Raw genomic sequence first — 10,951 nt, forward strand, 5'->3', positions numbered from 1 at the left:
ACCATATATTTTAATATATATTATGAAAAATTAATTATGTTATTCACCATTATAATTAGATAAATATTTTGAACTTTAATTTTTTTAATAGATTTTTATATTATTTAATTTAATATCCGATCTGATCTAGACCCACATCCGTCTGATGTTTGCTTCGTATCTGTATTCGAAAAATGAAAAAACGAGATATTGATCATTTGGTTTTACCATATATCTACTTCGTATCTACTCCGTTTTCACTTCTGACTGTATCTTTAAATCAACTAGAAACTTTTCAAATAAAAATAAAATGTGTTCGGTTTATTTTTTCAATTTTCTTTCTTTTTCTTTCTCTTATTTTTCATCTTCGGTTTCCTTTATTTATTTTTTTCTGTTTGGTGTCCTTCTTCGAAAAGATAATGAAAAATATAGAGAAATGGGAAATTAATGGGGAGGCAGGTAAAAATGCCATGCAGCCCCGCCTTCTACGGAAACAAAAAAGAAGAGGTTTTAATTGGACTCTGAAAGTGGGACCCATAGTAACCGGCAATTGACAGTTTTTAACCGTCTAACAGGCGAATTAAAACCATCACTCGTAGCCGGAAATAAATCTGCTGCGATTCTTTGGAATCGCATGGAACCTTCTTTTTCAAATCAAACCATCCATTTGTTTTGAGATTCGTGCTTAAAACCAACTGTTTTGAATTAGTGTATTCCAAGAAATGAATGGTTTGATCCGTGTATTCCAACAAATGAATGGTTTGATTTGAAAAAGAAGGTTCCATGCGATTCCAAAGAAAGGGGAAAGTATTATTTTATTAGTTTTAATTCGGAGTCGGTTATTTTATTAGTTTTAATTATACTTCTTTCCGATCATAGGCTTAATCATATCTAGCTCTCCAACTCCAGCTCCAGCTCCTCTTCTCATCACCTCTCTCAACGAAAGACACTTGTAGCCATCTCTCTTCTCTCTCATAGCGCAGAGCTTTATTAGTTTTAATTCGGGGTCCATTATAATTTAATCATTTCTAGCTCTCTTCTCTTCTTTTCTCTCTCAACGGAAGACACTCCTAGCTCTCTCTCATAGCGCAGGTACCTTTCTCTGTTTTTAACCTTTTTGGTTTGCAACATTTCAGTTAGCTTTTGCAATTTGCACAAGTTTTCTACGTTCTTTTATTAGATTAGGGGAATTGTGAATACATCGATGACATAGGGGATCTCTAGTATTATGCCAATATTTTGACTCCAAGTCCTACGGTATTTATGCAAAAATGGCACTGTATCTTTAAGACAACTAGAAATTTAGAAAATAATAACAAAGGAAAAAAAATAAAATGTGTTTGGTTTATTTTTTCAAAAGAGAGAATAAAAAGAGAGAGAACTGGGATATTAAGGGATCCGTATCCTCCCAGGTTCCGGGCTCCACAAAATTCATGAAATGGACGGCCGATCGGATGGCAGTACGGGAGAGGTTTTTGACTAAGTTTACTAGTATTAAGCATGGGTGTATGACTGTACTGGAGAGAGGTTTATGTGTGACAACAAGCTAGACAAGTTTATGTATGACTAAGTTAATTTACTGGTATTTTATCAAATCCGGTTGCTGATGGTAAAAACTGGTCGCTGAATCCTTCCTCTTCAGGGCCCTTCTTCTCTGTCTTCAGCATTTTCTTTTTCTGGTAAATGATTTGACTCAAGGTTTAAATATATTAGAAATAACATAATTAGTTTTCTTTTCCTTTGAATTGTGTTTTAGCTCAGTCCCTTCTTCTTTGAGCATTAATCCCCATCCTTCGAATTGTGTCGAGACTCTTCCCATAAATCTATAATTGAAAACTTACATACACCAGTCCAAATATAGATATGTAAAAGACTTACTTTTTTTTATCGTCAGTACCTTTTGCATTCCAGACTCTAGTACACATGGTAAGACTTTTCCTATTGTAACAAGCAATGAAATAAATATGGAAGGTTACCTGATAATTTCTTTACCAGTACCATCTTATCAAGTAAAACAAGTTCTTGACCATTTGTGAATAGTATGTGGCAGACATACTCAATTCTATAACACTATACATTATAGATATGTAAAGGAAAAAAATGTACCTATCAAGCATCTACAACACTAATGGGCTCAGCTAAGATCAGCATACTTCCTTACTTGTGGGGTACCTTCTCCAAATCTTTTAAAAACCTACCATGTTATCACAAATAAACATGTCATATTGCATAAAAAGAACTTCATAAGTTCAATTTGTGACATGTTATGGCTTATGACCAATTACATGAAAAAGTATAATTTTGGGCATAAATAATTTGCAATAATGACCAATTGCAACTTAATTCTGCTTCATTATCAGATTAAAAGGGGAAAGATATCAGATTTTTGCCTCAACCTAAGATAAAGAAACAAGCAAATGAAGAATAAATGCACCATTCGCTACAAACCTTCAGATCTAGAAGCTATAATAATAATAATAATAATAATAATAACAACAACAATTTATGAAAATAATATTTATACAACATTTTTTATTGTCTATCTCACTACTAATTGTATTTTCCACTTTGTAAAGCAGGCGTCATGGCCAGGAAGATGTCTAATGATGAGCTATATAAATTGTTACGACAGATGTCTAATGATGAGCTATATAAATTGTTACGACAAGACGCCTTTGATCTCCGCGAGTATTTTTTTTCTATCTGCATATTTATTTATTTAATAAAATTGATGAAAAATAGATAGCTCACAATTTGATTTCATATCAAAATTATTTTATTGCAGGAAAGCCAAAACGCTATTCAGAGAGGCCCAGGATGCTCAAAGGTGCCGAAATCACGAGTTGTGTAAGAAACTAAAAAAGCAGGCTCATTCCAAGTTGACGGAGGCCCAACAATGGCAGAAGGTTGCAGCGGAGATAATATTCAACATAACAAATGCAAAAAACAACAAATTTGTCATCGACCTGCATGGTCTGCACACATCAGAGGCCGTGGGTTACGTTTCTCAACGCCTAGTCCAACTGAATGAGTCTAATGATACAGCACAACCTCTCCTGGTCATAACAGGTTTTGTGATAATACCAAGTCTTAATTTATGAATTCAAATTGGCAACATCTTGTTGCTATTTTTTTTTTAAAATCTATTATGTGGTAAATGTCGTTCGTATATTTTGTTTGTTAATATGATCTGCAGGGACAAATAATTATTTATACTTGGTTGAGGTCTAATGTTAGATCATGGCTTAAGGTATTCCTTGTTTGGTTAGAGTTGGTGGAGAACTAAAGTTTTGGAATCATAAGTTAATTAATTATTAATAATAATATACTAATTATATAATATTAATATATTAATAATAACTATAATTATAATAATTATTTAATATATTATATAATTATTATTATAATAATTTAATATATTAACAACGTAAGATATTAATTATAATTATTAGTAATAAGATACTAATTATATAATATTAATATATTAATAATAACTAAAATATATCATACTATCATTATAGTTATTACTTAATATATTAGCAATAATTATTAATAATAATTATTAACAATTATTATTTATAATAATATACTGATTATATACTAATAATACATTATTACACTCATTAGAGTTAGGTCATTACATGCAATAAAATTAAACCACTATCTGAAGTAGTTTAATTTAGACCAATTAAATATTAGCTTATGCCATCTTAGATCGGCTCAATTAATACTCGTTTGGTGACAATGACTAAACCTCTTATTCCACCCTTTAGGTCACAACCAAACATGACATATCAGACCAAGTTTTAATTTATAAATTCAAATTGGCAACATCTTGTTGCTTTTTTTTCTTAAAAATCTATTATATGATAAATGTCATTCGTATATTTTGTTTATTAAGAACCAAAAAAAAAAAATATATTTTGTTTATTAATATGATTTGCAGGGACAAATGATGTCAACAAATCGACACATCTTGAAATTAGAGAAAGCAAGTAAATTAAAACACGGAACATTTTGTTGCTTTTTTTGAAAAAACAAAATATTAAATTATTTTATTAAGAATTTTTTATTTTTTTAGAATTGTTTAATGTAGAGTAGTGTGATTTAATTTCAGGTAGAGGCATCCATAGCCGACTCGGCCCAAAATTACCTACTGCAATTAAAGATTTTTGTGATGAAAACGGGTACGTGTACATTCGTTTTTGTTATATCTCATTTTGAAATTATTATTATATTTTATTAATATTTTTACAAATAATATTTTTATTTAAAATAATTATTTGAGTACCCTCTCCCAGGGGTGAAAACAGAGCCGGATTATCCAGCGGATATCCGCACCGTATCTGCATATAATTTGAATCCGGATTAAACAGATTCGGATAATTCCGAATACGGATCCAGATAATTTTTAAAAAGGTGCAATAGTATCCGGATAAGGATACGAATTCGAATAGAAATCCATAAACGGATCAGATATCCGCATGTATCTGAATTGGTGTTTTAAAATTTAAATTTAAAATATTAAAACATATTCATAACTCATTAAAAAAATTTCAAACCCGAATCCATAACCCTATTATTTGAGTCAGATCCGAATCCAGCACTCATTTCCTGAGTCCCAGACTTGTCCAGTTGAAGTATCAGCCTCCCCAACTTCTTTTATAAGGATCCCAGCGCATTGAAAATTCTCTTTTGAAGTTGTGGGATAAATGATTACAAACCGGAATTCCATGAGTTGGCTGTTGAGGCGTTAGACGCTGGACATTGGGCTGCTGTTTGATCCATTACTTTATTTTGCAGAAATTTTCTAGCTCAGCCTCTGTTTCACACGTGAATGAAATTATTGCGGTTAGCTGTAGCGATATTGAGTTTGGCTAATATAGGATCAGTCATTGCAGCTTATATAATAGTAATTCTAAAATCTATCAAATCGACTTCGAATGTCTAATCCAAACCGTTCAAACTGATTTACATTATGAGTGATGCATTTACATACAAATTTTTTATATTTTCGAGTTATTTTAGTATCAAATCAAGCGGAAATTTTTAAAAAAATTAATGTATTAAAATTAACTTAAAAACTCACACATTTGACCGCTTGACTTAATACTAAATAAATTCGAAAAGTTATAAATTTTGCATGTAAACGCACAATTAATAAAGTAGATCGGTTTGAACGGTTTGGATTCACCATTTGAAGTTGATTTGATAAGTTTTAGAGTTGGTGTTATATAGATTGAAATGACACTGATGTTATACTAGCCAAACTCTATTATAATGCCTAGCCGAGTATTGATTGGGCTGTGGATGGGGGAGTTTACATCTGGACCCGATTGAATAAACAAATGAAGAAATTTTAAACAAAATAACATAAGCTATCCAATTATTATTATTCACCCCTACTCACTGTCAAACATCTTTTGTCCAAATCCACTCCACGTGTGCATTTTTTATTGGACATGAGTCTTTTGAACGTATTTTCTTGTTTATACTCTATGCCACGTATAGGCATTATTCATTTTTTATTTATATTTAAGTTTTATTAATTAATAATTTAATATTTATATCTAAAATTTCATATAACTCAATTATCCGACCATTATTCGTTTTATATCCGTATTCGAATCCGTATTCGTAAACTATTCATTCCGTATCCGTATCCGTAAACTATCCATTCCGTATCCGTTTAAGATGGATTTGGTTTTGAATTTTGATATCCGTTTACTATCCGTAGCTGTATTCGTATCCGCTCATTATCCGACGGATGCAGATATGGTATCAGCATTATCCGCTCCGTTTTCACCCCTAATCACTCCATTTAGAAAAATTATGTATCATGGTCTATGTTGTCCCTACTAACTATTATTCTAAAAAGATATTATATGATCCCCACTAATTATTATTCTAAAATCTCTGCAACACTCTTCCTCTATGATCCCAACTAATTATATGGTCCCTGCTAATTATGTGGTCCCCTTTTCTCAATCCCCACACTCATTCCCGTAACAACTTTCATAGATATAAATACTTGAAAGATAAGATATTAATACTTTAATACGCAACTTATTATGATAATCTCTTTTCCAGTCCCGCAATCATCCCGCAATCGTCCCGCGTCAACCTTCCTCTAATCAAGCAGCGGGGACCCTGTATCACCACATTAACCTTACCCAATCGTTCCCGCGTCAACCTTTCTCTAACAAAAATAGTTTACCACATAGATATACATACTTTAGTGCAAATTTATAAATACTTGCAATACTTGATATTAATTCTTTCATAAGTCATCTAGTGTCATATGTAAAAAGTGATTGCAAATATAGGAATAAATACTTGCACGTCGATGAATACTTGTATGGCGATGAGCCCGAAAGTACGTTATCATGAATCTCATTTGAAAAAAAAAATTGCATAGAAGACATTCGTGGTTTTAGATTTGCAAAATTTCTCACAGATCGTGACAAATATGAACGAGATTGAACAGAGGAAAAAAAATCCAACTCTAAAAACGTGTATGGTCCCCCATGTAGTTTGAGTTGACTCCCACAGGTATTTAAGGTGCGGGTACATTTGAGAGATTTGGTTGGAGAGACAATTATTTATGTAAAAAATTGTTCACCTTATAGTTATAAATATTTTTCGTGCATAGGTATAAATACTTCATTGCATATGAATTAATACTTTAGAAAAGAAAAGTTATGTGTTAGAGTTTTTACGGTTCTCCAAGATAGTTATGGTAGTTATGATGCGGGTACAGTGCATATACTATAGCGCGGGTACTGTTATCAACCTCCCTTTATTTATGTTTAATTAAAATGATTATTATTTTTTCCTTTTAGGTACTATTATAAAGAAGGGAAGCCCGGAACTATTCTTGTATATATCACTACTAGATTTTCCAAGAGTCTGAAAAGTCATTTCGAAGAGTATGAAGAACCCTTGGAATTAAAATGGGTTTTCTGACACAGTTCTGACACTGTAAACCATTTTCAAAGGCAAACCCTTAAAAAAAGTAGCGCATTGAAATACTTCATGTGTACATATGGAAATGTATCATTTACACCCTTGAAAAAAGTTTGGCATGACCCGCGACCCACCAAAACATACCAAATATTATATTATATTGAAGGCTCATGGAAATACTATGACAAATGCTCATGGAAATGTTTTTTTGATAAAATTTATATTATTTTATGGCTGGACATATTATTTCCAAGGGCTGATGTTTTGCTTAGTTTGTTTATATTATTTTATTGGGAATGTTAATGGAAATACTTCAGAAAATGTCATTGGAAATATTTTATTGATTCAGTTTATATTATTTTATAGTTGGTCATATTATTTCTAAGCGTTAGCCCTTGAAAATGTTTTGGTTAGTTTGTTTATATTATTTTATTGTGAATGTTCATGGAAATACTTCAAAAAATATCATTGAAAATGTTTTATTGATTCAGTTTATATTATTTTATAGTTAGTCATACTATTTCCAAGAGTTAGCCCTTGGAAATGTTTTACTTAGTCTGTTTATATTATTTCATTACGAATGTTCATGAAAATACTTGAGAAAATGCCCATGGAAATATTTTATTGATTCAGTTTATATTATTTTATAGTTGATCATACTATTTCCAAGAGTTAGTCCTTGAAAATGTTTAGTTCTTGAAGACAGAAAACATATCTGTCTATTTTATATCTCCCTTTGAATTGTCTAAATAAACAAATCACAACAACAAGTTATAATTGTGATGAACTGAAACATATGATTGAAAAGGTACAAATAAATGGAGGTATTATAAAGCAACAATAATTCACATGCTGCTCCTATGCATACAAAATTTGCTCAATTATAAAAGAGCTGAGCACTTGATGATTTTTTAAGTATTTAACCAGAAGAGAAATTATAAACAATTAAAGAGATGATATATTTGCTAAACATGCTTTTGTTCTAACCCAAATAAAACACATGACATTATAGTTACTACCATTTATAATAAATTCTCAAAAGTTTTTTCTCATGAAATGCAAAACTGGTACAATAGTGCTACTGGTGCAGTACTTCCCTGTACAAAACCCCAAATTCAACTCATTTAGAAAATCCATAAAAATGTGAAATAAATCATGGTGAAATATCTTAATTTCCTGAGAATTTTGGTACCAAGAACACTCAATTTGGAGTTGTAGTTTGTCCTGTGAAAATTATAAAAAATTGGTTGTCAGAAAATAAAAAAAACTGGTACAGAACCAAAACTGATATTGAGAAAAACTTAAGTTTGGCATAGCTCTAGGCAATACAATGTTGAAATTAATTGTGGGTGCAGATCATGACTTCCTGAAATTTTAGACACAAAAAACATCCAATTTGGATCTATGGTTTGTTCTACACAAAAATTACAAACTGAAAAGTGATGAAATAAATTGTTAAAAATATTGAAAAAAATTAAGGAAAACATGCACATAGGTTGTATGAAGGTCTTTGGATAAGTTGTGCATACATTTTTGTGATAAAAATCATAAAATCATCAAATTGAGCATCAAGGACACTACAAACTGACCCATAGTACATGTTGTTTTTGCACTGTGTATCGACATGAACTTAGTATGATCAATTTCATACTAAATCCAGTAGCATAGATGCAAAGGTATTAGTTATTTCTTCTTGCTAACTTTCTGAAATTAGACATTTTTCATTTTTACCCACAAATATTCCTTTTTCTTTTTAAGGAAATTAAAAAAACCACAACTTACCTTAGTCTCAGATTGCAATCCACAATGGCCAGATTTAGGTTGAGCATGTACAATTGCATCCAATTACTTACTTTTCCCCTTCAAGTCCACCAGTATCAAGACCAGTTCCTCAAGTCCACCAGCTTAATAACTATGTTTCAGAGGGTACATGAGATTATATTCTCATTTTATGACAATTTAAGAGGATAAAGTAACCTAATTATAATAGTAACTAATTAACATCAATCACAATCAATTTAGTAGACCAAGCAAAAAAAAAAAAAACCAGAAAAGAAAAGTGAAGAACTTTTCATAATATAACCTATTGGAGAAGGAGACACGTAAAGCTATGCAAACCGCAATGGTCAGATCTTATTTTTATTAATTTAACTTTTATTAATTAAAACAAGTAAAGCTATGAAGTGCCAAAATATGATTGTATAATAACTATGACCTTTAAGCCAAAATATGAGGTGTATAATAACTATAAAGTAAAGCTATGAAGTGCCAAAATATGCAAAGGGCTTATTTTTTTTTTTTTGTAATGAACTATACAATCATGAAAAAATTAATTTTCATTTGATTACTACGAACACTATTGGCCTTGTATGTATGCACTAGAGTTAGTTTAAAGAAAACAAGTCAGATTTTAAAAAACCAGAAAAAAAAATGGTACCTGGAGTTCCTCTGCTGGTATGACCTTTGATTCTTTTTTCCCAGGTTTAATTGAACCCGATCGGCCCTTATGAGCTGTTGCTCTTTACCTGATTAAACACAAGTAAATCCAAGTCAGCCCTTTGCATAGCATAAAATGTTCAAACTTATAGTTTAATAATGATTGTGATTGGTGTTAATATTGAAAAAATTGGCCCTGGGATCTGGATTTTTTTTTTTTTTTTTTTTGTAATGAACTATACAATCATGAAACAAGTCCATACATACACTGCAGAACATCGAAATAAAATCTATAACTCAGCAAGATGAAAAATATCATACATATCATGCGATCCTCTAAAATCACATGATACATACTCCTAGAGGTGCTGTCAGTTGCAAACCTAGATAGCAAGATGCACTGGTACCGAATTGCCACCTGCCCAAATTAACCAGAAACTCCAAAACTCACTGGTACCGAATGTACCAGCGCCAACACTGCACCAACACTGGTACATGTCATCATCCATGTGGTACACGCGACAGTTAAACATTCAAAATCTCCAAATTTTAAGAAAGAGAGGAAATCCATTGTTCAAGCTATATTGCGTTATGACATTTCAAACATCATCCATGTGGTCTTGATTAATTTAAATGTCAATCTGATTAAGTTGTGACATTTAGTTCCTATATTGTGCATGAGTGAAAGAATTTCATTTATTTCATTTCTTTGTCTCTAACTACCAACGATCACTTTTTATTTATTTAATTTTAAGTGGTAGTAGATGTCTGCATATTACTAATAAATTAAGGCTCAGTTTAATTAAATTGGACTTAACTGAATCATTATGCCGAGAGAAATTAGACTTAACTGAACTATTATATCAAGCCTCTGCACCATCTCATCCCTCCACAGGGACAACCTCGTCACGTCCTCTCTCGAAATAACTTCTCTACCTGAAATAATTGAGAATTTGAAGATTGTGACACTCGAATTGAACTTTAAATTAGAAAAAATGTTACAATTTGAAAAAAAAAAACACCTTTATATGCATAGTTACCCTTTCTTAGGACCTTTGAAGTGTATAATTGCAACACTAGGAGAGGCGAGGCAGAGGGCAGTGATGTGGTGAGAAGTGCGAAGCGGAGGGCAGTGATGTCGAGAGAGAAAGTGGGTATGAGCCAGAGTGAGAGAGGGAGCAATTAAAAGAATCCATAGCAAAATTGCAGTGGGCCAAAGAACTTTCACTGAACGGTCGGACATCGATTGTTAGAGAATAGGGGTGGGACATGATTGTCGGAGATAGTAGAAAGGGAGAAAAGGCACTGAAATGAAAAGTTAGGAGGGAGATGAAAATAAGTCTCAAGTACAGTAGTGAAGAAGTCGTCTTAAGCTGAAAATCAGGACCCATTTGTCAATGAATAGATTTTTATAAAAAATATAACTAGTATTGTCAATGAAAATAGGTTTCTTCTAGCTTATAGAGTATTTGAGAGGAGGAGAGGGTTTGGTGTTTGGCTTTGTTTGGCTTTCGTTAAAAATAAATTGAAGCAGACAACACAGAGATTAGGTAGAGAAACAGAGAACGGA

General features: G+C 31.7%; 1 protein-coding gene and 1 long non-coding RNA gene across 3 annotated transcripts; one reads left to right on the forward strand and one right to left on the reverse strand.

Moving 5' to 3' along the window:
- Positions 1-869: 869 nt before the first annotated feature.
- Positions 870-7,285, forward strand: LOC144549673 (endonuclease NBR9-like). Of its 2 annotated transcripts, none has more exons than XM_078298448.1 (5): positions 870-1,071; positions 2,556-2,667; positions 2,765-3,048; positions 4,097-4,166; positions 6,822-7,285. In XM_078298448.1, the coding sequence occupies exons 2-5, from the start codon at positions 2,564-2,566 to the stop codon at positions 6,943-6,945; spliced, it is 582 nt and encodes a 193-aa protein (XP_078154574.1). In that variant the 5' UTR covers positions 870-1,071; positions 2,556-2,563; the 3' UTR covers positions 6,946-7,285. The 2 variants fall into 2 exon arrangements, with proteins under 2 accessions (XP_078154574.1, XP_078154573.1); XM_078298447.1 differs by having other exon boundaries at positions 2,559-2,667.
- A 515-nt stretch (positions 7,286-7,800) lies between these two features.
- On the reverse strand, positions 7,801-10,749 carry LOC144549622 (uncharacterized). The gene is made up of 4 exons (XR_013509734.1): positions 10,404-10,749; positions 9,383-10,317; positions 8,728-8,857; positions 7,801-8,169 (listed from the first exon to the last, which is right to left on the reverse strand). It is a non-coding gene; the product is annotated as an uncharacterized LOC144549622 (long non-coding RNA).
- Between the last annotated feature and the right edge of the window lie 202 nt (positions 10,750-10,951).

The sequence above is a fragment of the Carex rostrata genome, chromosome 35 (assembly GCF_964058835.1).
Source record: "Carex rostrata chromosome 35, lpCarRost1.2, whole genome shotgun sequence".
NCBI classification, from domain to species: domain Eukaryota; kingdom Viridiplantae; phylum Streptophyta; class Magnoliopsida; order Poales; family Cyperaceae; genus Carex; species Carex rostrata.

Excerpts from the sequence above, each read along its gene's own strand:
- LOC144549673 (XM_078298448.1), top strand. The coding sequence starts at position 2,564 with ATGGCCAGGAAGATGTCTAATGATGAGCTATATAAATTGTTACGACAG. Across the intron at positions 2,668-2,764 it reads GACGCCTTTGATCTCCGCGA|GAAAGCCAAAACGCTATTCA; the intron begins GTATTTTTTTTC and ends ATTTTATTGCAG. Across the intron at positions 4,167-6,821 it reads GATTTTTGTGATGAAAACGG|GTACTATTATAAAGAAGGGA; the intron begins GTACGTGTACAT and ends TTTTCCTTTTAG.